The 27211-nt window shown below is 41.8% G+C and overlaps 1 protein-coding gene across 3 annotated transcripts; it reads left to right on the forward strand.

Annotated features, from left to right (window-relative positions):
• The first annotated feature begins 2094 nt into the window (after positions 1-2094).
• On the forward strand, positions 2095-18423 carry letm1 (leucine zipper-EF-hand containing transmembrane protein 1). 3 transcript variants are annotated; one of them, XM_026300228.1, is made up of 15 exons: positions 2095-2460; positions 5078-5135; positions 5545-6031; positions 8464-8607; positions 8909-9046; positions 9413-9616; positions 9753-9872; positions 9971-10102; positions 10267-10425; positions 10530-10649; positions 11519-11653; positions 11742-11935; positions 12494-12526; positions 13247-13403; positions 13667-18423. In XM_026300228.1, exons 1-15 carry the CDS (start codon positions 2376-2378, stop codon positions 13817-13819), a joined length of 2319 nt encoding a protein of 772 aa, XP_026156013.1. In that variant the 5' UTR covers positions 2095-2375; the 3' UTR covers positions 13820-18423. The 3 variants fall into 3 exon arrangements, with proteins under 3 accessions (XP_026156013.1, XP_026156022.1, XP_026156030.1); XM_026300237.1 differs by lacking the exon at positions 12494-12526; XM_026300245.1 differs by lacking the exon at positions 12494-12526 and having other exon boundaries at positions 13265-13403.
• The last annotated feature ends 8788 nt before the right edge of the window (positions 18424-27211 follow it).

Here is a 27211-nt window from a genome sequence, read left to right on the forward strand (position 1 = left end):
TGCTTTCAAAAAACCAACCGTAGGAAGCAGCTGACCCCGGAGTCTCATGTGCTCACACTCACGATATGTAACGCTACGTGCTTATTTGTTTCTCGGCAATAACAATGTAAACGCACCGTAAGTGCCACGTCATCTAACGTTTGGGTGCAGACTTTGCATCGCCATTGCAGTCCCTTTGGCTCTATGTCGAAAGAAAGAGGATATGAGTAAAGATAAAATATGACTGTGTTGTCAACAATATCTCCACCTAAACAGGCCACAAAGGGAGGATACTAAATTTGACAAAACCGCTACCGCTAGGTTGCATAACGTCATTACAATCTTTCTCACCTTAATATTATTTAGACGTATTTATTAGGGATGCACCCTAATACATTATAAGAATCATTGGTCTAACCTTAGGTGAGATCTAGCCCTGCATTTATATTTTAATTCAGCCTAATGTCCATGGCTGAACTAAACTCTTAAACTCTACTAAACTCTGCCCTAATTTATTTACATTTTTATAAATAAAAAAAATTATTTGTGTTTTTGCTGTCAAGCAGATGCTATATTGAGACTTCATTTTTAGCTGTGATGCAGATTAGTGACATTTGGCATAATTGGAATAATAGTAATTAAACAGATTTTCCATTCTCGTTATTTCTGCTGCTATTGATCAGTTCCTCCAGTCAGCAATCCAAACAAAAAAATGATCCAAAAATCAGTAGAATGTCATGAAATTAATAACACCGTTACTGAAACAATGCTTGGAAATTGAATAACATATGTTTCTGTTAAATCATTGCTGTCCCGTCATCACAGTATTTCAAATACATCTGCTCTGGTTGAGCAGGGTTTCTGTTCGGTCACAGGATGGCATGGGTTTCGTGGCCCTGTGTTGTTTCTTACAACCAAATTCTAAGAATAAAAACTTTAACATGAAGAAAAAGACTATAGGAGCAGTTTGAGATGAATTTGTGACAATAGTCTACAATTAAGGGGCACCCATTGACCTCCCCTGGACCTCCCCCACCCCACCTAAAACCCTTTGAATATGTGCCCTGCCAAGTTACTATTAAATCCTGTGCAACTGGTCTTTATGTGTTGAAACATTACATAATGTGTCTTGGTAACACAACTTTATTTAGAAATATCTAAACATGAATCAAGATAGTAAAAGTACTACAACCTGATTGATTTTTGGCAAAGCCCCTCCACATACATGCAGTAAATGTCAGATTCACCTTAGCTGATGGTGTAATTTAGTGGTGTAAATAACTTTGCACGCTAACGCCAGAACTGCTGGAGTCGAAGAACCTAGGCTTTAAGGACTCCCTTAGGGTCTGGGGCCACTGATGCAGTTGCCCGCTGTCTTGCTAATATTAGTAGCCTTCATCATTGTGAAGTAACCACATGATGACTAGATATACAGTCCTGCCAATTAGCTCAAAAGCAAAAAACGCACATATCAGGTGTTACTGCACTGATTTTCATTATTAAGTATTCCTCTGGGTTAGCCAGGTGCTCATAGGAAAATGTAACCTAAAGGCTAGATGATAACTTTCTGCACCGACATGGTAATGACAAGCACTGGCTTGCACACAGGGCCTAAACACTGTACAATAAACTCAAGCATAAACCTGTAATACTGAAAGAGGAAGCTAAGTGGCGTGAAACTTACTGAACTGATTTAGTTAAAAGAACAGTCTTGTGTTGAAGTGTTTCCACTTTGAGTAATTTGTGGGGTCCTCATTCTATTGGTACTTTGGTAAACTTATGTTTATGTTTTGCACGGATAATGGTTGAGAATAGTTCTAAAGTTTGGTTGAGGCTTAGTAAATCAGAAAACGACCAGCTGGTGGAAACACAGATTGATGGGAAACAGACATCAGCAAAACACCATTCTTCCTCACCTTTATTTTAATGGGGTCGGGAACCTGAACGTTAGCTTCTAACAGTTTCATTGCTTAAATAATAATCACACATAAACATGTCTTCACATAAACCACAAAAGCTATTTTCCTACCGCAAATTCAAACGGACGAGCTTTTATTTTATAAACGAACCGGAAACTTCCCGTAACGCACTACGCCATGCGCAGAACCAGGGTGACGTCACTCGGTAGCCTGGCCCGGCTAGCTGTCATCCGCATAGCAGGGAAGGGCATGACATGGAGCAAAATCCTCCTGTGGACAGTCCCATATGTGCCATAGCTCGCTGAAAGCATACGACGATTTGGGTCTTTATGTGTATCAGGTTAGCGGCCGCTTCGTTTCGGTAGATTAAACAACCAGTGGCTAGCTAACCGGCTAGCTAGCGTGTAACTTAACGGTCACGGTAACGGCTGAGAGGTAACGTAACGTTAGCGAGTTCCGGCAGAAGAAATCCCACACATGGCGTTAATCCTGTTTACGAGGTCCAGGGCACCTTTAATGAAAACGTCCCGATCATTCAAGAACGAATTCAGGAAGGGACAAGGTACGTTTCTTCACCTAACTTTGTTTATGACGAAACGGAGATAACAATTAGCTTAGTCATATTAGCATCCAGACGAGTCATGGACTGTCCTGGGCTATTTCCAGGAAGATCGGGGGTTAACTGAGGGTGACAAGGTACCTGGAGACAACTGGGTCTTAAATTTGAAATATTCCTTCATTCCCTTTAGCTACAAATCGATAACCAGCTACTATCTATGCTGGTATTTCCTGTAAGATTAGCGTTTCAAGAATAATTCAAGATCCAGGTTATCTGAGGGCAACCTGGATTCAGTTCTGGCTGAAGAGCGCCCCCTATGTCCACTGCGGTCAGAGGATGCTTGTTGCCATGACATATTGTTTACCTGGTGTTTATTCAGCATCCACAAAATATCCTTATTTAATTAGAAAGTTTCATGGGAAAATAAAAAGAAATTGAGTTTCGCTTTGTCTCTAGACTGCACAGGCTCCCGTAAGTTAGTCCAGATGTGTTGCTTCACCTCTGTGACAGTTGTATTACAGAGGTGATTGTGAAATAATGAGCCACAGGAATGATGATGGTGATGCAAATGAGTACTGTGGATATTTTTATATTTTGTCGTATATTAGGTTCACTTCTAACATTTGACCTTAATTTCTGGTTCATATATATTATATATCTCAATTTCACCTTTAAATTAGCTAGAGCTGTAATGATTATTCAATGAATCAGCTGATAGAAAATTGTTTAACATCAGTTTGGATAAGCATTTTATTCATTTTCCTTGGTTACACATTCTTGCTCTTGCTGTGTTTTTGCTTTTCTTTGTCCGACTGATTTTGGATGGACAATATAACATTCATTTATTAACGACCAGAAAGTCTGCCTTAATGTTTATACTGTGGTAGTAACATCTGTAACATCTCTGGGTGTTAAAAGACAAAGATTTTCCTGGCCTTTTTGACAGCTGACTTATAAGAATATTGGAAGTTTTTATGTTTGTATCATGAAACATTTGTTTAAACACGGGTATTAAGCCAGTATTACACATACCTGTGTTTATGACAAATGTATTATCAGAGTAATTGTAGTGGCACCATAGCTACTTAAATGCTCAGCATACTCCATTCATATCCACCATCTATTAGGAATGCTCTTTAGTTTTTCAAAACTATCTTCTCACTGACTGGTTTTAAACTGGGCATTGGTCAAACCGAGATCAGCAGGATCATTTTATTGTTATATTGATAAGCCATTCGTATAACAAGAGGAGATACAGTATTAGGATATTAATCTGTCAGTGCTGTCAGTGAGTGGCACTGTAGACATTAGCAGACAGTGCTTCAGAAGAAAAAAAGTGTTGTCTCTGTAGTTAGTACATTAAAACTGTGCTTATAAATAGTTGACAGGTCATGAAGGGGATTTGTCTGTCTGCACTTGACAGACTGAGATTGTGCTTTTGGCTTTAGGACTCAGTTATGAGACAAATTGCAGTGATTCCATGAGGAAAGGTCAGTCCCTCTTGTAAATCCACCAGAGACAGACTGGGTTTAAGTTTTCATTTATGTATAAATGTCTCATGACATGAGTGCTGTTACTGTTACGTACCTGTAATATGGCAGATGTTGTACATTATAAGCACTTTATAACTGCAATCATGTCTTAGTTGTGGACATCCCACACAAATAGCAAACAGTCCCTGGAATATCAAATGATCAACATACAGAAATGTATTTATCCAAGACAAAAAAGATGTTTTTGAATTTCTTATTACCTAGAGAATAAAATATGTAATAATGTAGAATTACATCTGGAATTAGCCCTTGGAGATTAATAAAGATGATCTTATCTTATCATAGAATATACAGAAGGTCCACAGTGACCCTGGATTTAGAGCAGGATATTGTACTGTTTGGTCTTGTGGCAGGGTACTGTGTACAGCCCAGGTGGATAATAAGGGATTAGATAATCTACTGTATTTCCAGGGTTTTCTTTGTGTGCCACAATAACCAGCCACAGCCACAAAGGTGATACTGTTCCAGTAGACTCTGTGTCCTCCTGGACACCAGCCACAGTCTGTCATGTTCAGCCAGGCCTGGTTGGATTTGTTCCAGCCGGCCATGTGAAAGCCAAAGCAAGGGTGTGGCTAAGCCATCTACTCTGAGGTGATTGGTTTGAGGTGTCTGACCACTACACCCTCTTTGCATGTACGTCACACTAATGATTATGGCCTCTGTGGGTTTGGGCGCTGTGGGCCTCACATACTGTGAATATTCTGGCAACTAAAATAGATCAGTGTGAAGCTACACAAGGATAATACATTTGTGTTCTTCAGAGTATTTGAAAATATTGATGTCAGTTACCTAAACAGCCTTAGAAGATATTAAAAAGTCTTAAATTCAATTTTAGCAGAAACTCATTAGAAATCCCACGTATTATTGTGCTAGAGTTTATTTCAAAGTAATTTGTGAATCTTAGATAAATTGATAACACATTTATTCAACCATTTTTGCTGTGTATCCAGGTCCTGGATTAGACAGCTGCAGACATTTGCAGCAGCAAATGATGAAACCCCCGACTCTGTCTGTCTAATGGCCTATTAGCAGAACACAGCTGCTCATGTTTTTATTCTTTCTTTCAGGGAAACTACAAGATGGTACCTGTTCTAACTGCGCAGCGCTCAGACTTTCCAGTCCAAAGTAAGCAGATTAAATGTTGAGCGTTGATGTTGAGTGAATTCAGTTCCCGAAAATATCTGAAAGTAACTTAAGCCCATCAAATCCCAGCATGTATTTACATTAAGACTTAAATTCAGTTTGTTGTTTTTGAAGTGCTGTTGTTTCTTGGTTGGTGCTTTTCTGTTTAGAGCAGGCCCAGATTGAGCCTGACTTTCCTTATAATCTGATGTTTTATGTTTTCTGGTGCTTCTTAAAGCATTAGATGGTGACTTTTAAAACCACACATTGTTTTTGTTTTGTACATCAATGGTTTTACCTTTTTCTGTCTCATTTATTCTTTTAAAGTTATTTTATGTTTGTTATATTAATAGTTAATCAAGCTCAGTCTGAACTTTGTATTCTGAATGTCTTCATTCTGCTCTCTCCTTAGATTTGATGGGCTCCGACTTGGCACTTGGGCTCAGATCTCTTCATTCAGTCCGTCCGTCCCCTTGTCGGACAGCAGCCTGGGTCCCTGCCAGAGCCCAGACTCCCAACGGTTTTACTGCGCCTTTGTGTCGGGGTCCACTCCATCATATTCTGCGATGACACCAGGGGCCCAGTGGACAATAGCACGACCGCAGGTCATCTCTGGTGTCAGGTGGATACACACTTCGAGGAGGAGATGGGATGACTCAAAGGTGGAAAAGTCACTGCGTTCGTTAAAGGACAAGAAGAAGCTGGAGGAAGGAGGGCCGGTGTACAGCCCAACACTGGACGTAGAACCTGTGAAAAAGACGCTCGGACAGCGAGTTGTAGATGAAATTAAGCACTACTACCATGGCTTCAGGCTGCTGTGGATTGACACCACCATTGCGGGACGAATGTTGTGGACGGTGCTGAACGGACATGCCCTGTCCCGCCGTGAGCGAAGACAGGTGAGGAGTGTACACAGAAAGACAGAAGAATACTGCAGTTTAAAAGAGCGTCTTAGAGGATGTCAGTTAATTGTACCTGAGTAAATGGTTTGATTGTGTCACGCACCAGTCACCAGCTGTTATTCTGGTCTTATATTCTAGTGATGTTCTAGTACCAACCAAAGAGTTCTGCTCTTGGCCTATGAACAGCTCTATGAGGGTAGTGGATTTTCTGTTTTCTTAGAGGATAAAGTCACATCAAGTGTTTAAATTGCTCAGTAAGGCAGTTTATAATTATTAAAAACTAAGATCACATTAATTGATACTACAAGCAGAGCAACACAAAAGTGTTTTCTAATTGAGAAACAATTAGCACAAACCAGATAAGAGGACCTTTGCTCTATTTATATTCCCTTTACCCAGCTAAAAGTGATAAGGCACTTCAACACATCCATCAAATACACCCCTTATCCTGTAGATGGTTGTGGGGGGAGGGGGACTGGACTAGAACTGTTCCCTGCTGACACTGGGACATTCACATTCACATCTACTCTCAATTTAGAGTCACCATTAAGCTAATCTGCATGTCTCTGGACTGTAGAAGGAAGCCAGAGCATTCATTTTATTTTCAGCTGTATTTTCATGCATTCCTTAAAGCTTCTCCTCTAGGAAGTTAAAAATATCGAATCACATTTTCCAGTGATAGATGGAGTTAATGTTACAAAAATGACTTCCAATGACAAATCTTCCACAGTAATCACTGTAAACTGCATGTGCACAGAGCAGGGATGGAAAGCTTGTGTAACACCAACGACCTGGCTCGGTTTAGTTAATGGTCAACCCTGGAAAATTTATACCATTTGAATTTACACCACCAAGTATACTGTATGTATTCGGCCAACCATGTAGAAGAAAGCATGGGTCTGCTCAATTACAGAAACTGTTATTGAACAGAATAAGGTTTTCAGTAACTCCTGAATCTTCCAGCCACATTTTCCACTCTGACTCAGAGTTTCCAGAGCGGATAGCAAGCGTGACTTTCGAGATTGGGGACTCAAGTCTGACAGCTCAGAAACCTTGTTCTATAATGTTTAATCCACAGCTTCTCAGACCTAATGGGATCAATTATAGAAATTGGCTGCATGCTGAGTGTTTACTCACCAGGCGCTCAGCAGACTGTGCTGCTTGATTAAAGCTCTTTAGGATGAAGCTGTTGCAGTTTTAATTAAAAAAAAAAAACCCACCTCATTTAACTTTTGCTTCACTCAGCGTTTACACTTAGAAAAGGTTTGCGATTGTTGCTTTGGCAGCTGTGTATTGTCACACCATCAACACCTTCAGAGGCAGAAAGCAAACTAATGATATGAGAACGTATTAAAGTCATTTGAAGTGATATTGTGTTATATTATTAGATGGGGTATTATTTGGGTTTAATTCATCAATCACCAATTCAAACCAGCTCCGTTGTCCAAGAATTTACAGTTGGCTAGAGTGAAGAGAGAAGAAGCAAAGCTCCATTACAGTGCTAGTAGCTGTGGCCTGACATCAGTTGCTGCTGATGACCATCGCTTCCCCCCATTAAACCTGCACCAGCACAACATGTGCACCTTTTCAAATGCAGCGTCCCTCGGAGCTCATGTCCTAAACCCATCTACACCCCATCCCTCCAACCTGGACTGGCTTTGCCTCCTTAATCTCCTCCTTTCATATTCACTTACAATACTCAAGCCTCTGTTTAAGGCTCCTTCTATTTTAATCTCTCACCCCCCACCTCCCCCCTTTGATGTGGAACTGTGGGAGATGATATACATGTCAATGGGCCTGCGGACAAAGGCCTTTTCACTCAGGCTGGCCTAAATCCTTCACCCTACTGGTCCACTGACATGCAGGTGGAAATGGGGGAGAAAGAAGGACTCGTGTTTTGACTTTCTCCCCTCGGGGCTGTTTCTGTAGATGGCTGCTTGGGATTGTGTCCCGGGATGGTCAGTAAACGGCAGTCGGACAGCTCTACAATGAAGCAGACTAGTGTTGGCCTGGTACCTCTACACTCCCAGGATTGTTCAGGTCTGTGCCAAACAAATGTGCTTCCTGTTGGCTCAAGTGGACAGTTTTTGAGCCTTGTGAAGCAGAATGTTTGGTCTACAGCTTCATGCAAATACTGCACCAATGAATTAGGAGGTTTCTGTTGCTGTGGGGGTTTACAGACTCAACAGGTGTTAAAGTGCTGACTGTTGAAGCTGAGAGACAAAAGAGGGTGAAGCAAACATTATGTGTAACTCCGTTAGCTTTTCCTCTCGCTGCTGCTCCCTGCTGGAGGTGTGTAAAACTACACTGGAATGTAGCAGATGCACATTGAAACTAGTCCTCATGCTTTTTTAACACTATCCAGCTCTGATGTTCAACAGTTTATGGAATTTAAACCTAACACCAGGTTTCCTAATTTTTCTCCCCAGTTTCTGAGGACATGTGCCGACGTCTTCAGACTTCTTCCCTTCCTGGTGTTCATCATCGTCCCCTTCATGGAGTTCCTGCTTCCTGTTGCATTGAAGCTCTTCCCCAACATGCTGCCGTCCACCTTCGAGACCCAGTCAAAGAAGGTAATCATGGGTGGCCATTTTATTTGTGCTGAAAGTGAACAATGAATATAATAAAATCACATGAACTTTCCCCCATGAGCCTGAGGAGGCTGTTGTCTCATCCTGACAGGGGTTAATCCTAATAAGACTCTAATCCACCACATAACAGCATGCCTGACCTGTTGTGAAAATATTTTCTTTATTTTCCCATTTCTTTATGTTGTCTTAATTAGTGTTACATGTGGAATGCGTTTTGCTGATGGTATTGCGTATTGTGGTGGATGTTTTGACACTACAGTGAATTTCTAACCTGCTGTTTTAGGAGGAGAGGTTGAAAAAGGAGCTCAGGGTCAAACTGGAAATGGCCAAGTTCTTGCAGGACACCATTGAGGAGATCGCTCTGAGGAACAAAGCTGCCCAAGGAAATGTGACGGAGGAGTTCTCCACCTTCTTCCAGAAGGTTGGTGAAAGCGTTTGCTGAGACAGTGCAGTATGAAATGAAGGAAACCTGTTCAGTACTGCCCCCTGGTGGTGGAAATAAAGTACACATTCAATCAGTACTTTCATAGATACAGGCTTTGAATCAAACAGTAATAGGGAAGAGGTTCCATAAGTGTTCTTATCTCACAGCATGAACAAATAAGTCATTGAAATATTACAGAAGCATTTTCTGAAGCATTCACTCACTGCTGATGCCAGAGTCAAGTCAAAAAGGGGAGATGTGTGGGTCACGGAGGAATAGCTCCCTAATTCTAACTAGCCTCTAGGTTTTTAACAGACTTCCATGATTTAAAATACTTGATGCGTTGTAACTTTATCTTTGTAGATCAGAGACTCTGGGGAGCGTCCCAGTAATGAGCAGATCATAAAATTCTCCAAACTGTTTGAGGATGAGCTCACTCTGGACAACCTGACCCGACCTCAGCTGGTGGCTCTCTGTCGTCTCCTGGAGCTTCAGTCCATCGGGACCAACAACTTCCTCCGCTTTCAGCTCATCATGAAGCTGAGGGCCATCCGCGCTGACGACAAGGTATGAAGCTCCTCTTTCAAAACAGACAGCTGTGCTTTCATAAAGAGAGAACGCCCTCTATAAATTTAATTTACCATCTTTACGTATTTGACATGATCAAAATGAAATTCAGATGAACTCTGCTCTGTTCTTCCAGCTGATCGCAGAGGAGGGAGTGGACAGTCTGAACGTGAACGAGGTGCAGGCAGCCTGTCGCGTCAGAGGGATGAGGTCTCTCGGGGTGACAGAAGAACGACTGAGAGAGCAACTCAGTCAGGTAACAACAACAGGAAACAGAAATGTTTTCAGAATCGTAAATGGTCTTCATGCCAGAGCACACGTTGCTATAATCCCTGTCATGTTTTGTTGTTTTAGTGGCTCGAGCTGCATCTGAACCAGCAGATCCCCACCTCTCTGCTGCTGTTGTCTCGAGCCATGTACCTCCCTGACACCCTGTCTCCTGCCGACCAGCTGAAGACCACGCTGCAGACGCTTCCTGAGATGGTGGTATGTTAACAAGACAGAACTGCGATATGTATTTTTGTGATATGTCTTTTTTTTAATGAGAATAATGTGTAGCCAGTGCTTCTCAAACAAAATGTCCCTGAACTACTTTCAGTCCTCAGTTGAGTATTTCACTGCTCTGCTCTGTTTCATTCTGTCCCCTCCAGACAAAGGAGGCCCAGCTAATGGCGGCGGAAATGGAGCTCTCCAAAGTGGACAATAAAACCAAGCTGGAGACGATGCTGCAGGAGGAGGCGGCCATACGCCAGGACAACAAGGACAGGGAGCTGGAGAGGTTGGCCGACGCTGCGGAGAAAACTGCCAGGGTAACAAACGATAGATTGTGAAAAGATTTTAATGCCATTTTTGAAAACTTTTTGACGGCGACATACTACAGGTCAGCGGACTGATGTCTGACTGTCTCCTGCAGGAGGGCGAGTTGGAGCTTGAAGCAGAGAGGGTGAAGCACACTGAGGCAGAGCCAGCATTGTCCAAGGCTGCTCATTCAGAGACACTGAGGGATACAGCTCCTGTCATCGAGGGAGTCAAGGTAATGCCTCTAAACATACAGTTGATTTTGCTGTCAACACCAAAGTTCCTGGATTCAAGTAAAACTCTGCTAAGATATTTTTGATACAGTTTTTCTAACTCTTTAAAAGATACTACAAACCCCAGAACAGCCCACAACATGAATGTGTGATCATTTATGCAGATACTTTTTCAGTTTCTTTGCTGATTATTACCCAGACTGCAGTTTCTTTGGTACTCAGCTGTTGCTACTTCTCATTTCATCACTTCTGCATCTTCTCTGCCTTGCTGAACAGTGGCACACATTCCTGCGCTTCCAGGTTGGATTTAATAACGTCTCCTCCAAATAACCCTCACATCCCTGCACGCACACAGTCTGGTCTTCCTCTGAGTCGACTCAGATATGGGTTAAACAGTACTTGCATATAAATGGCATCTGTTTTAACGTCAGACTGAAAACATAATCTGAGTTACAAGAAGCCTCAGAATGTTGGATTCTCGGAGTCAACATTTCCTTGCATATTAGGAAAAATTCCACTTCTCTGGTGCTTTGAATTAGTTGAACCAATGAAATATGGTTTGCAAGTTCTGTTTTTCCTGCACCCAGACAATATGGACTTTCCTTCTCTTTCCCACATTGATCCTTCCAGGCAGCTTCACTGACTGAACCTTTCCTTTCCTAACAGCCTGTAGTTCCCTCCATTAGCTGGTAAAGTGTTGTTGGGTTATGGGGAGTGTCCTGTTTTCCAAGAGCTTTCCTTTTTTCCCCATTTTGTGTTTTTCAGTTGGTCTCTAATGTGGGTTTATATTAAATCTACATAAGTGAATGCACCTTTTCTGTGGGATACTGTTTACATACAGTTATTGTGACAGCCACTGTTTATATTTCAGGGTGAGGAGATCACCAAAGAAGAGATTGACCTGTTGAGTGATGCCTGCTCAAAGCTGAAGGAGCAGAAGAAGCTGCTGACTCTAGAGAAGGAAGAGCTGGAAGAACTGAAAGATGACGTCCAAGAATACAATGAGGTGCGTTACTCAAACAGTGATTTATTGAGAGCTTTGACCATGAGCAGGGTGTGTTTCATTTGTGTAGTTGTGATGTGTCATTTTTCAGGATCTGGAGGAGATAAAGAAGGAACTTTCTAAGACTGGACAGGAGAAGGCACTAGAGGAGTCGAAGGCGAGCCAGCGGCTGTCTAAGAGAGTAAACCGCATGATCGGGCGCATCGACAAGATCATCGGGGAGCTGGAGAAGGACAAGGTCATCCTGGACGGACAGATGGACAGTGGATCCACTCCACCTATTGGGTAAGAACTAAAACACTAAAACATGTTCTGTTAAGGCTCAGAATAGTGTGTGAAGAGCATAATCCCAAACTGCTGCTGTGCATTAATTCTGGGCTAAATGTAAAATGCTGAAAATATTGCACATTCATCAGGACTAAGACTGGTGATCAGGAAATCCTCGATAAGGGTTTAAATGCTGGTTTTAAAGAAAGCGGTGGAACAAGAACATGGAGCTGCTCACAGGCAACGTTTTGATGGAGTCATTGTTTACATGACAAAGAGATTCATTGTCAGTGAAACGTAAACATTTGAACAAAGAAGCAGTTGTCTGTGATGCAACCACTGCACATACTGTCTCTCCATGACACATCTGTCTTCTCTGACTTGTTTTGTAGCAGTTATTGGTTTTTGTTTCAGCCATTTTTATTATCATCATCATTGTCATCATCATGTTTCGTTGTAAAATGATGGTGGAGATAGAGCAGGGGCCAAAAGGTTTCCCAGAAAAATTATTTCAAAGAACTCTTAGTTTAAGTGTAAAAACCAAATCCAGTTCCTTATTTATGTAACATTTTACAGATTATTCTTTACTAAATATAGTGACACCACAAGGTAAGACTAATCGCCATCTGCTTGCTGCCAAATACTAACACTGCATCATTGTTATTGATCGGCTGCTGAAACTGTGCTGTGTGAAGGATCAGTCGCTTCCATTTCCTGCTCCCTGCACCAAAGTGCTGCCATTTTACTAAACAGATTATTCCCACTAATGAATGGAATCACTTTAAATCCAAATACTGCTTGATTTGAAAGACTTAAAATGGTTTGTCAAACCGTAGACGTGTTCTTAGCTGATGTGTGGTTTTTACTGAGATCTAAACCTTTTAGACCTACCTGGATTTCTGAGTTAAAGACCAAGCAACTTTTTGTAAAGATTTCTCAGTGCATAATATATAATATGATATGGTTTTTATAAAATAGGCTCCAGCAGATCCCCGTGACCCTGGTTAAGGATTGAGCGGGTATAGATGATGGGTGGATGGATGGTTTTTATTCACACGTATTATATAAATTTCTTGTTTTTGCTGATCAAAGTTACTTGGAGCAGCTTTAAACATAAATCTATTGGAAGCGTCATTAAAACTGAAGTGTGCTTCATTGCGTTTCAGCATGAATTAAGTTTTGGAGTCAAATTTAAAATTAGATCTGAAAATGAAACTCAAATCAATATGATTGGTGTGATCTGGGAACCTTGAATGCAGCATGCTGACCTGAGACTTCTCCACCACATTTTACGTGCAGTCAAGCCTGGTAACCGTTTCCTGTATACAGTCTGTTCTACACCTTCAGGGAGAACCTCATCAGCATCGACGAGCTGATCAGCGTCATGCGGCAGATCCAGAACATTCCCGAGCACAAGCTGCAGCGCATCGCTGAGGCGCTCGACGACAACCAGGACGGAAAGGTCGACATCGACGACGTCATCAAAGTACGTTCAGCCGGATGGTCTTCCTGCTGATTATTTTTATGTACAGTAGCTACCAGTAAAGAAATACAGTAGTGGAAAAGCAAAGTTGTCTATTTTTATAGGTCTGGTAAACAGCCCAAACCCCAGTTATTGTCTGTGATTATGTTTGACCAGGAACAAATGTAAAATATGTCATTTTAAGTAGCTGGAAGCATAAAAAAACAACTAAAATGACAAATCAATATTTGCTGTGTCTGTAATGTCTGTTATCGTTGATGTTCCAGGTGGTGGAACTGATCGACAAGGAGGACATTGACATCTCCACCTCCCAGGTGGCTGATATAATGGTGATGCTGCAGAAAGAGGAGAAGCTGATCGAGAAGGAGAAGGCCAAAGAGAAGGCTGAAAAGGAGCAGGCGGCAACACTCAACAGCTAATTTCCCTAAAAGACACGGAGGTGCTTGTATAAAGAATGTCGACACCTGGACACAGAAAACTCTGGAAACCACAATGATCAAGTTGTGAGAGAGTCATGAGGTAACAACTTCTTTCTCAAAATATCACTTTTCACCATAAATTGATCTCCTAACTAAGCATCGTTTAAAAATGATAGAAAGGGCAGGTTGCCCATTAAAATGCACAAAAAGAATCTACTGACGTTGTATTAAATGTTGATTTTTGGCTGTGTGTAATTTTTCCTCAATCATTTATTAGTAGAAGTATCACAGTGATATGAAAACATTGGGTTAATGTAGAAAGTTGATCTAAAACGAAAATATCAGGATATTTATTGATTGAAGTCTGAGGTGAAGCATCTTGCTTTTTATTTTGTCATGTGGTCATCTCAGAGAAATGAGAAATCATTTCTGGACTTTGCACATCATCCATCATTCCACTGAGTTTCGTTTCTTTACCTCTTACATTTTGTTTATTCACCAAAGAGCAGCTGCTTTTTTCATACTCTCATATTGGAAAGTAAGAACTTGTTGTTTTTCCTCAATTGGACTTGGACTGGTGGTTTATTGCTTGTTAAAGCAATAACAGCAAATAAATTCTAAACAGTTATTGGGAAACACCAAATTGCATTTAAAAATGCAACATATCCATTCTAACAATATCAAACCTTTAGCTTTATGTTCATTGTTCCCTCTAAAACCTCCAAACATGGAGGAGTCGGCTGTACAAGTGTCGAAGTATCGCCTAAAAAAAGCCATAGACTGATGACAGGTTTTACATCAATATGAAAAATGTCAGTACTGTAATTTCTTCTTTGTTTCTACATAATGTTTGTCATGTTTTAGCAGAACTCTTCATATTTACTCCTGTGTTCAGCATAGCTTTCATTAAAATGCCAAAGTTGCACTGTGGCACATTTGATAACAGAGTTGGATTCTTCCTAAAATCAGTGCAGGGACACTTTGTTTCTTTGACATGGCAGCAGAGTTTGATTTTCTAGCTGTCGGTTGTTGGGACGTGTCTGGTCAGAGGAGGAAAGGGCCATTTTGTGAACGTTAGCTGGCAAATTTGATGAGAATCACAGTAATCGTGACCATGGGTGAAGTGCGAAGTGGCCTTTTCTTGATACAGGTGTTAGGACTAACATCGTGTTGTGTATTTATTTTTGAGTAGTTTTTTTTTTAGAGGTGAGAGAGTGAGAGAGTGAATATTTGCACCTGATACTTTGGGCTGAGTTCAGTTCAGATCAGGTACATACTGGGTCCTCCTTGTGTTCTTAGCACTGTAGTCAGGCATGTGTGTGGGTTGTAAACAAGCATTCCTCAGATGGTAGCTGGTTTAACTCCTCAGCGTTAAAGTCAACTCGCTGCATTTCTTCTGCAACATAACTGAGAACTATGACGATACCGAGGGCCCAACGTGGTGTTTTGAAATCATTTTTGTCAGACCAGCACTGATTCTCTTTTCTATTAAAGTGAGAAAAACACCTGGGAAGTTCAGTTTTAGCTTCATAAAGAACCTGTCTAGACAATTATCCTGAACATAATGAAATGATCTGATAAGTAAATACTCAAACACATGGTTAGTGGGAAATGTTTGAGTGGCTGTAATCAATTTCAGCTTAATTTGGATCTGACAAGGCAGATCTGCAGTTTATAATCAGGAATGACAAGTTGCCCAGGGGAAACTTTCTGAAGCTGCCTGCAGGGTGAAGCCACAGTAAAAGACTGTTCCATGTTTTTCCATGAGCTGGGACGTCTGTGGTCACACTCAGACCCCCCCCCCCGTTCCTTGACTGTAACTAGAGAAGAGCTCAGGTGTAAACGCAGGTGACTAGGTGCTGCTTGAGACAACACCGAGTGGGCGACGCTCTGTTTAATCCGTTCCCGGAATCCGCTGTCAGAAGTGCAGATGACTAAGAGCTCGATCACCTTCCATCAGGCGCCAGTTCAGAGCCTGATGGGACCAGAGCTCTGCTTCGCCTGGGACCAGTCAGACTGATGGGTGCAGGGTAAACACTCGGCCCATACATGGGCCAAAGCCAGCTCCAGTGGAGGCCTGTGTTTAGGTTGGAGATGCTCAGACAGGACGTGGCACGCTGTCTGCCACATGAATTAGCAGCCAGTGTAAACACGTCAGAACAGCAGTGTGATGGTTTCTGGATCACACCGGGGAGGAGAGAGTGCTGTTTGTTTCCCCTCACCTGACAGGTCCGACTCAGAGCGGCGCTGTGTGCATTAACATCACTGCTGCTGTTTCCTGGCACAAAGGGGTCAAAGGTCAGATGGGGAAAAGTGACACATACCAGAAAGTGCAAGGCTCAGGATTGCAGAGTAGGTCCAAAAGGATTTCAAATGAACTTTTTCAACTCAGAAGCTCCAGATACATCTCACCAGAACCTGAAGCCTTTATGTGGTGCTGATTTTGCTGTAAATACTCAGTAAGACAAGTGAAAATGTGGAAAATATTAAACACTATCATCATGTTCTAATTAGCGCTGCAGGTATTGATTGTTTTTGTATAGATAAACCTCTAGAAATTATTTTTCTGGGTCAGTCTGTTTAGTCTGTAGATTGAAAAAGAAATCATCAATCCAAAACCATAAAAAAGGTAATTTACAATAATATTAAAGCTAAAAACACACAAAGGTGTTACCACTAATAAATAAATATAGTCACGATAAACCTAAATCATGAAATTTTTAATTAAAACTCTTATTTTGACACGTTCTGTGCTACTGAAGGCCTGTACTATTTTTTTTTTCATTTATTATAAGGAATGCATGTTCCAGCCATATGTTCATGTTCCAGCCACATGCTACCAGGATATTATTATGATATTTGACAACCTGTCAAAGCTTCCTGGTAAAGAATAATGAAATCTTGTGGTGTGTGCTGGTTTCTGATTGGCCGCTGTGTGGCGAGTGGAGCGAGGGTCACGGCTCACTGCAGGCAGCAGCAGCAGCGTCGCGCTGTGTTGTCTGAGCTGCTGCCGTCTTTAAAAAAAAAACCTACTTAAGGGAGGAGGAAAGCAGAGATACAGTTGGGAGACGAAGCCTTTTGACAGTGAGCTGAAATCAGTCGTTTATCACTGTCAGGCAGTGCAGTAACCAGCCGAGACTCTTTCTCCGCTTGGCTCTTATCTTTGACTGGCATCTTTTTGCGGTTTCTGTCCAGTAAGAAAAAAATGGCTGATTTTAGCTCATTAACTTTGACTGTTATCTGCCATGCTCTAAATGCACTACTGCATTTCACATAGATGGACTCAGGGCCGTTGGGTCTGATCTGGGCTCAGCAGGGAAGCTGGGTGTTATAATGTACAGTACAAACCGTCCTAACAGGTTCCTGTGGAGTTTGAGGAGCTGAGCTGTGGATTTTGTCCACTAGGAAAACAATAATTGAAGCAATAAGTAAATAAAAGTGTAATGTAACTTTTTAATTTTTGCTTTTCTCAAGTGTTTGATGATTTCTAACATGTCATTTAGAAAATAAATCCACACGAATCCACAAGTTATGAGCGAGTGAAGTGAATGTGGATTCTGCTTCTCAGTATCGGGCTGATGTTTGATTATTTGGGAGTTGATGTGCTTGTAGTCAAGTCATGTATAAACTTTTTGAGAACAAACATACGCACTTTTTTTATTTTTGTAAGTATTTACACCAGCCCCTTTTATCACTAGAGGAACATATTTAGAAAAGATGAGGTTTCTCTTGCAGTGGAAGTGCGGTGGACACTTTAGTTGTGGAACGGCAGCTGGAGACTGAACAGGATCAGTAACTTTTTTTTTTAAAGCTACAGACACAGAACTGACGAAACTGACATCTCTCAAGTTCACACAAAGATTTCAAACTCAATGCAAACACTGAATGTTAATGAACTTGTGCAGTAACTATGATAATACGCAGAAACCTGACGATCTGCAGGTGTGTTCAGGTAGAAAGCAACACCTCATTCACACAAATGTGACTGTGTTTATTTGACCCAAACAGCCAACGTATCAACTGTACAGATATTAGCTGATAGCAGACACTGACTGTGGTTGTCTCTGTGTGTAAGACTAGAAAACCTGGTTCTTCCTGTTATTTCCTTGAGTCTCTCCCACTTATCTTGTTGTTTTTACTCAAGAGAAAGTGTATAGGTCACATGACACAGAGCGCTGCGCTGAGCCATTTGCGTGTGCAAAAGCTCTTTTCCCAAAATAATGGAGGAAAGATTTAAAAGCAGCCGTTTAGCAGCCGCAGTCGCTTAACAAGAGTTTAAAGCCAAAGGTTTTCGATTTACTCTGGAAACAAAATAAGGAATCCATAGGAATTTTAAAAAACATATTCACAGATTAGGAGAAATTAGATTGAAAAGCTGCTCATCATTAAAGAAAGATCTGACTAATTGAATAAATCTAATACATAACTTACTGGAGTTTGTTTTGAAATAATCGTCATGTTATTTATTTAATCTTTTTTTTTTTAATTGTGGGGATTTACAGGAAATGATTGGATTCTGGATTTTCAAGTGTATGACAAGCATGTAAAGAAATCTCACTTACAGAGTCAGTCATGAGTGTTGAATAAACCACAGATGATCCTGAGTTTGTCTTTGTTTAATTTGGTTTGATTTTATTCTCATCACATGCCACTGATCTCACATTTCCCATCACCCATCACTTCCCCACAGCCATTTTAGGTTGTGTGTGCCACCTCGAAATCCTTCCCCGCAGCCATTTTCTATTTCTTTCATCCCAAACCCGTGTTCCTCGGTAGCTCCACCACTTGCTGCCACTCCCCACTGAGCTCCAGGATGGATGCTGCTGGATCACAACCTGACTGAGCTTTCCAGCAACAGTTTTCAGGTCTGAGTGTAACAAACTGAAGCAGGTTCCCCTAAGATGTGGTTCTTGTCATTTGTGGCAGCTGACCTCTGGCATCCTGTCTTCAAGGTTGTTGTGGAGGCTCAGAACCGCCTGAGCAGAAAAAAATGACCCATTTTAGAGCAACACGGGGGTTAATAGTTAATCACTGTGTACGTGCAAGTCACTTTCCTGGAGGAATGTTGTTTTGCTTCACTTTCTGCTGCACATGGTTGAAACAACAATAAAAAGCCCTTGAACCTTCAGAAAAGCACAAATGTATGTATATGTTTTGTAATTATGAATCATGTCCCTTTGCTGGTGCAAATAGCAGCATATGAATGTCAGTCCTAAGGGGAGAGGGTTGGTCTGCATCACCAAAATAACATTAAAGATATTTTCAGCTGCTTTCTTAATGTCCACACATATATAAGTCTGATAACGTTACACTACATGAACCTCGTTCCCTGCTCCAGTTTAGTTTGTCTTCTCTCCCAATGTATTTTCTGTATAATTGATAAACATATCTCGTTGATTTCTATATTAATGATTTTATAGAAAACCGTCATGAAATAAGTTTGTTTTTTTTTTTGATGAGAATTAAGTGTAATTTGAAGATGTTTACATACCCAGCACATAAGCAGACTCAGAACTGGGACACTAGTGTGCATGTGGCCCTGATCAGTAGTAAAAAATGTAAAATAACAAGGAGGTGAATAAGTTGTGTTTTGAGCGTCTCCTCGCTGCTGTTTCACTAACCGAGTCCTCGTGCACCGTTAAAACACAAGAAGAAGAAGAACTTCCTAGACGTGACACAGATGATGCGTTTGCAGCTGAAATGTAGTTTAAGAACTTTTGGCACATTTAAATGTATAGTGATAACTCACAGGTGCTTCACGCTGACGTACTGTAATGGTCTTTTCAAGCATATGATTTTCTCTGGAAGTTCAGTGTTTACTTTGTGATTCGCTGTAAAATCGGTGCCTTTGGATTATTTTGGTTCTGTTTAGTTCTAGTTCCAAGTCCGTCCCTGTTTTTGTTCTGAAGTTATGGTTATGTTGCCGTTTGCTGTTAACAGCTTGTTTATGATTTCAAAGAACTTAGATTTTAATTTCTTCTCTTCTATATAAAAAAAGAAAGAATTGTTTTTTGAGGATGACATGTCGTTATGGAAGTTTATAACAAAAAATGTGGATGTTTTATCCCATAAAGGAACTTGCATGATTTCCTGCATCAACATTATGCTTGTCAGGCCTAAAGATAAATTCTGCAGCTGATGCCAGTTCAAAACTCTGGAATAAAACATAGAATTATGATTTAATGAAATAAGAGGAACATGGTTGTTTTCTGACTCCCTTTACTTTAGAAAAAACATGAGAACAAGGAACCTGAAATCTGAAAAATGCACATCCTGAAAGAACATCCGGCTGCAGCAGCTGTCATTTCACACACTGCGATACTAATTTATTGTGAAAGAAGAACATCAGTCTGAGTCTAAATGTAAAAATGTAGAAGTTTATAAAATGAAAACTCATGTGTGTCTGCTGACGTACAAATCTAATGCACCTGCACCTGAACACATCTGACACATCTGGACTGCTCAGAAACTGCTGTGATCACATTGTTATTCATGTCTCTGGCAACAAACTGCAATAAATCTCCAAAATGCTTCTTTCTGTTATTAAATGTTAAGCCATGACTGATGCATCTTCACTTCTTCTTATTTGTATGTCCCACCTTTAGTCCTTCAGTAAATCAATTCCCTATTTGGAGACGTCAAAGCATCTAGAAATGAAAGTTTTATTAAAGAACAGTTCTGGGTTTTACTCAAAAGTTTAAATGAGAATTCTCCACCATCAAACAATAAAAAAAAGGAAGGAAACATTTTGAATTGGTTGGATTTTTGCACATTAGCTATGAAATAAAGCAGCTCTGCCATGTCTGGAGAGGAAGTGGTGGAGAAGCAGGGACAAAGCTATAGAAATAATAAAAAAAACAACACAAATAAACTTAAATAACCTAAAAATATATTCTGCAAAGTGAGAGTGAAAGAACAGTCAGTGCTGTCATTAACTCCACAGCAGCACGGTGCTTTGCTCAGTGGCACTGGGGCAGTTTTTGCTGCTGAAAGAACAGATTCGATCTCGTTCTGTTCGGTGCTGTTCGCAGCGTGGCCACTAGATGGCGGTGTGCGACGAGGTTTAGTCGAGATGGGTAAAGGCTCAGTGGCAAACTGTGACTTCTTGTTCTCGTGAGTGGTGAATGAGCAGACCAAGGTGAGTCACACAGCCAGTGAAAAAGAAAACAGAAGAAACAGTTTGTCTTCACATATTTGTGGTGTCCACTGCGTTTCTCTGATTGTGGGGCCCCTCTGGTCTTATTACGTTTCCCTTTGGGGTGAATGAAGACCAAAGAACAAAGTGGATCTTCTTAATGAGTCATTAACTTCTCATTTTTTGGGTAAATTGGAAAAACGCACATTGTTTTGTTTGTTTAAAATGTCAAAGAATTATCTGCAAGAAATGTTTAGATCCTTTATTTCAGGACTAGATTCATATTTTTCTATGTGTCTTTAAATACATGAAGTAGAAGTGTTTCTTCTGTCCAAACTGACTGCAGAGATCAGCAGTTAATTACCCTGGTTCTGGTCCTGATCCAGGACTGAGGGTTTCAGCCCCTTTGTTCCAGTTCAGTTATAGAGTATTAGAGACAACGGTGTACTTCCAACGTCGGGGCAACAGTTGGTCGAAGACACTTTCCTGTTTGAGGAACTGGACCATGAACCTGAGCTTGTCCCTCACAGAGCCCCGTCCCTCACACAGCCCCGCCCCTCACAGAGCCACGTCCCTCACAGAGCCCCGTCCCTCACAGAGCCCCGTCCCTCACAGAGCCCCGTCCCTCACAGAGCCACGTCCCTCACAGAGCCCCGTCCCTCACAGAGCCCCGTCCCTCAGAGAGCCCCGTCCTCCAGCCTCTTCCATCACCTTTGAAATGAACTGGAAGTGCAAACTGCAAATCCCTGCAGGCAGCCTTCAAAATCCTGTGCAAACTATTCCCAGGAAAGATCAATACCCATGATTTTGGAACAAATGTAAAGCATTGGGCAGCCATGGACATACCAGTCAAGTAAAGTACCAGTACTGCGAAGTTATTCTGAAGTACAGTACTTCAGTGTATAGTAGTTTTAGAACTGCGGCTCAGTTCAGTTGTTTCGTGTGAGTTACTGGGTTGAGCTGCTCTGAGGCCTCTCTGTAGGAGAGCGAGTCTCTGGGCCTGTCTCCCTTCCAGACCAAACACTCATCCATCTCCATCTCCCAGGCTGCCACTGACCTCTGATATCTGGCGTCAACTTCGCCTTCACTCTGGAGTCTGTAAACAGCCTGGCTCGTCACCGGAGGCCACCCAGCCTCTGTGGTCACTCACAGAAATCGCTATTAGCTGGGGATGACGATGAACGTCTTGGAGAGCTTCACCAGTGTGCCTCACAGTCACCAAGAGTACATACAGAAGTTTTAAAAGTGGCAATAAAACTTCCCACACTGATGGAGTTTCTCTGCTTGGATAGAAGCACAGATTTGACTTCAGCTCTGTGGGATAACTGAACTGGGAGCTGCTCAAACCTGTTGCAACATTTACTAAAGAGAGTCCTGTGCTGTCTGTTCATGTTCTCCATACACTGCATAACCAATGTAGGCTCTTACAGATGAAGCTGTAATTCTGGTTTGCTGTGCAATAAAGAAGAATTTGAATATTTAGGCCTTTTTCAAATTTCTCTTACTGCTGCATATTCTCTGCAAACCCATATCTGCCTGCTGATTATTACTATTCCACTAATCCCACTCATCAATACACAGGAAAAGGGCCGAGAACAACAAAAGGCTCTTCCTTCCTACAGATCCTCTTCATGAAACACCCTAACCCTCTGGAATAGCAATGAGTCACCAAAGTGAGTTTTTAATTTAAATGCAGATGATGTTTTAAGGTGACTAGAGGCCAAGCGCTCGGTCGGGTTTGCAGTTTGGTGCAGAGAGATGGAAGCAGTGAGACTGCAGCATTTTGTGGCAGAGGGTGAAGGCCTGAGGCAGGTTGCAGCTCTGCCATGTCTGGAGAGGAAGTGGTGGAGAAGCAGGGACAAAATGATCGGCTTTAACCAGGACTCATGGCCGCTGAGCAGCTGGCCGTTCCTCACACCCATTAAGAGTTCCAGTGGGTCCTGGTGTCTGGTGAGTTCAGCTGACAAACACCAGAGAAACAAAGCAAACACCCGACTGCTGCTTCCCTGGAAGGGAAACCGCTCTGTGTGTGTGTGTGTGTGTGTGTGTGTGTGTGTGTGTGTGTGTGTGTGTGTGTGTGTGTGTGTTCTGGACACTGAGAATCAAATTTGTGCATCAGCGGGCACATGAATCTGGGTCTGTCCAGTGTGAACAAAAGGCGAATGCGGTTCTGGTGTTTGTTCGTTCATGTCTGTCATTGTGAGGACCAGTTTAATTTAGTTCCTAAGAGTAAGAACAAATTTGGAAAGTGAGGATGTTTTTTTAGAGAGTGGGGACATTCTGTTAAACTCATCTCGTCTCTTCTCGTTATTTCTGGGAACGTGTGCGACATTTTGCAGCCAATTCTCATAATCACCCCATTAAATGGCTGTTATCAGTCACGGCCAACTGCACCTATCAGTAGTCCCAAAGGTTCATATTAATATGTGTTTAATGAGACACGGTAACTGTGACTGAGCCGTTTAACGGCTTAGATTCATCTTTAAGGTTAAGAACTAAAAATGCAAAATGCAAATTAGGAATCTGACTAATACAAAAGTCTAAATTTCTGTAGATGTGGGACTGTTTTTGCAGGCCTGTGTAGTAAAAGGTGCATCTTTGTAAATGTGTAAGAGATGCGTATGTGCTCAGTATATAAGTGTGGTGTATATGTATATGTATATGTGTGTGTGTGTGTGTGTGTGTGTGTGTGTGCACATGCAGCAGAGCAGAGAAAGCTGAGCTGCTGTGTTTTTCTATTTTATCACCATCCTCGCTCTAATTGGCAGCTTTCTCACTGAGGGCTTTTTAAGAGCCATCATAAGCATTTTATCACCATTATGTCTAATTCACGCTGCTGAGCAGAGTGAGATGTTTCTCCCCCTGTTCTGCTCTACATCCTGAATCAACACAAAGAAGGTCTGGGTTTATAAATATCCGTCTGACACATGGAGTGAGAGAATTTGTGTTCTGTTCAGAAATCAGCATAATTTTCTGAACAGGGTCGGACTATGAGTGTGTGTGGGGCTTTAGAATAAATCTCCCCCCTTCCCATGTATGATGTGTGTGCACAGTATACACATTTTCCTGATTTTAATTTGTCTCAAAGGTAATTTTCACGTCTCCGTCCCTACCTGTCTACAGATAGAGAATTAATGTAAAAATTCACGGTTTGCCAGATTAGATTTGTTGGTAATGATAGAAAACGTGTAAAATCAGGAGCATGGTGCTTTAAAGAGGCATCCAGCCGGACAGGAAACATGCCATGACTGGATCCGATATCTTCTCTTTCCCTGCTTTCCTCCAGAGATCGCCTCACCACAGTGCCCTAAAGACCAGACCTGGGCCCCCTCCAGCAGTTTCAGAGGGGGATCAGATGGTCCATATTTATCTCCGTGCTAACGCAGCTTCATCATCCCTGAGAAGGTTTGTAAATAAAACCAGCTAAATAATATGGCTTGTAAGAGGAAGAGCACATTTTTCCATCTTTCTTAAAAGCATCTGGGTTAAATGGAAAACAAATGTGTGATTGATGAGATGTTGGCGATGACGAAAGCGAAGAGAGGCCATCCTCATCTCTAAAGAGCACTTTGAAATGAGAGAGCAGTGAGAGCGAGAGGTTATACGGAGAACAGCGGGATGCAGAAGAATGTGAGGTTCCTTTGATAGTAGAAATAAATCTTGTGATTAAAAATGCATTAGACATAAAATAGGTGTGAAACTGAGATGAGGAAAATGTAATTAGTGCAGCGAGGCTTGACGAAGGATCATTACAGCACTTTAAACACAAAAATACAGAAGAAGTGACCTTGATGGAGTCGGACTGAAGACAGACGTGCAGAGACAACACACACACACACACACGCTGGAGTCTGAATCCACAATTGAAGCACCTTCCTCCAGAAAGAACCTGAGAACTTAAACTGCTGATGCTACACACATCATTAACTTACTGTCACAGCCAAAGGCTTCACAGCAGACACTTGAAACTCCACGAACACCTTCCTTCAGGATTTGGACTCAAGCCTTTATTGTCATAATTATGTCTGAAAAACAACAATTGTGTCTTGTTGGAAATTTAAGATTTTAAGATGGTCGGCAGAAAGCGTTCTTTGGTCCAGGGTTGTCCATCACACGTCACTGCCGCCGCCATGGCGCGTGGACAAACACGCTAATAAGAGTGAAAAATGAAACCTTGTTGGCAGAGGAAGCAACAAATCACAGCTCTTTTATAAAGGGATTATCCTCAAACAATCCTTTCTTTTGGTGTTTTCAAAGAGCAGTCAACAAATCCAACAACCGAATTTGTTCCATCATTCGTTTCTTAGGATTAGGTAACACTTTTGTCTCCAAAAACAGCATCGAATTTCAAAACACACACAAAAATAGAGAGAAAGAGAAATTACAGAATAAAATGAAACACATGCTTAATTTAGTTTCTACTGCATCAGCATTTCCTTGTTTTGTTTTCTATTTATGCATGAAATTACATCTTTCAACCATCTCCATTACTCCCAAGTTAAACGTTTTCTCAATCATAATGATGCCTGTAACTGGCACAAAGGAGGCTGAGTAATTTGGAGCACATGGCTGGATGATACTTCAAGCACAGTGAAACCTTTTAGGTACAAGAGAAAACTACAAGGTTTGCAGGATCATCTGATGGAGGCACAGTTCTGATAATCAATCAGTGCATCAATGCTCTTCATGCACAGATGCACGTTTAAGGAAATAAACTATAAAAATGGAGCCTGCCCATTGACAGGTGATTGAAATGAGTAATAAAAGTGATGATAATGATAGTTAATGTTATAGGTAATGGTAATAACAGTGGTTCCAGCGTGCACAGTGCACAGACTGCACCACTGAGGAGAGATGTTTGGAGTCAACACCACCTTTTTTTCTTGATTCTAACTGCACATGTGTATAAAATACAAAAATAATATGTTTCCTCAAAGCCAATGTGTCAGCGGGACAGTACCTGATAAATGTCATAATTACTATAACAAGCCCGTGTGTGTGTGTGTGTGTGTGTGCATGCCACACTCCCCAAATGTTGCAACACCTTTTCCAGGAGCTGCTGAGCTCTGGCCCTGCAGGCAGCAACCAGAGGACACACACACACACGCACACACGCACACACACACACACACACACACACACTTCTCTCATAGTTTCAGTGTTTTGGACACCGGTGTTTTGGTGTTGAAGCTTGGCAGAGCTTGGGCTGGACGACCTGCCGCCACCTTGGCATAAAAACAGATGGGACCTTCTGATTCCTGAATTTAGGAGGAGGAGTGTGGGCAGGAGAGGAAGCTCCCCTCCCCTTACTCCTTCCTCCCCCCCCCACACACACATACACACAGGCTGGCAAGGTGAGCAAAAGGATGATCCTCACTCCTCCAGAGTCAACCACCTTAACAGCTTTGGTGTGGGTGGTTTGAGAGGGTTTCTCCCCCACCATCCTTCACCCCACCCCCTTTCACACTCCCCTCGGTCGGCCATTCAGCTTCAGACGGAGGAGACGAAGGAGGGAGGAGTAAGGGGAAGCGAGGATAGAGATTGGAGGACATAGAGGGGTGGGGCTCACCTCGTCTCCCAACTCCTTCCTCACCCCCACCCTCCGTTCTAACAAGACACATGGCGACGGTGGTGGGGGAAGACAGGTGGAGCTCCCTCCTTTTCTCTGTGCAAGTGCATTTTCATTTATATGGCCAAGTCCAGTGTGTATGAAGGGCGTCCACACACACACACACACACACACACACACACACACACTTGGCTGTGGAGAGCTGCCAGGTTGCTGCTGCTGCTGCTGAGAGTTCGAGAGGAGCCTTTACAGAGGCTGATGCAGTCCTGAGCCAGCTTTCATCCCCACCCACCGACACCAGCAGCAGCTCCGCTCTACTGCCTTTAACTCGGAGGAGAACAAAAGAACCCACTTTTCAGCTGAACTGAAAGATTTGAAGTCGAGATAAAAAGATGAAAACATGAAACTGAAACTGTAGATGGGTGACAAATAACAAGAGACTGTTTTTCACTGCCTTTTCCGGGTGCATTGTTCATCTTTTTGGTGAAATGTGCTGTAGAAATAGAACTGAAGCTCTGCTGTTATCATCATTCTGTCATCTTAGAGAACCAAGTGTAAAATGCAGTTCAAAAGATAAAAACACAAAAGATCATAATCATCATGAGTATAAATGTTAAATGCAGGTAAACATCAAAAATACATGAATAAAAGTGTCAAATGTGTTTTATGTTGGAGCAGCATCATTTTT

This window comes from Mastacembelus armatus, chromosome 22, assembly GCF_900324485.2.
Source record: "Mastacembelus armatus chromosome 22, fMasArm1.2, whole genome shotgun sequence".
NCBI lineage: Eukaryota > Metazoa > Chordata > Actinopteri > Synbranchiformes > Mastacembelidae > Mastacembelus > Mastacembelus armatus.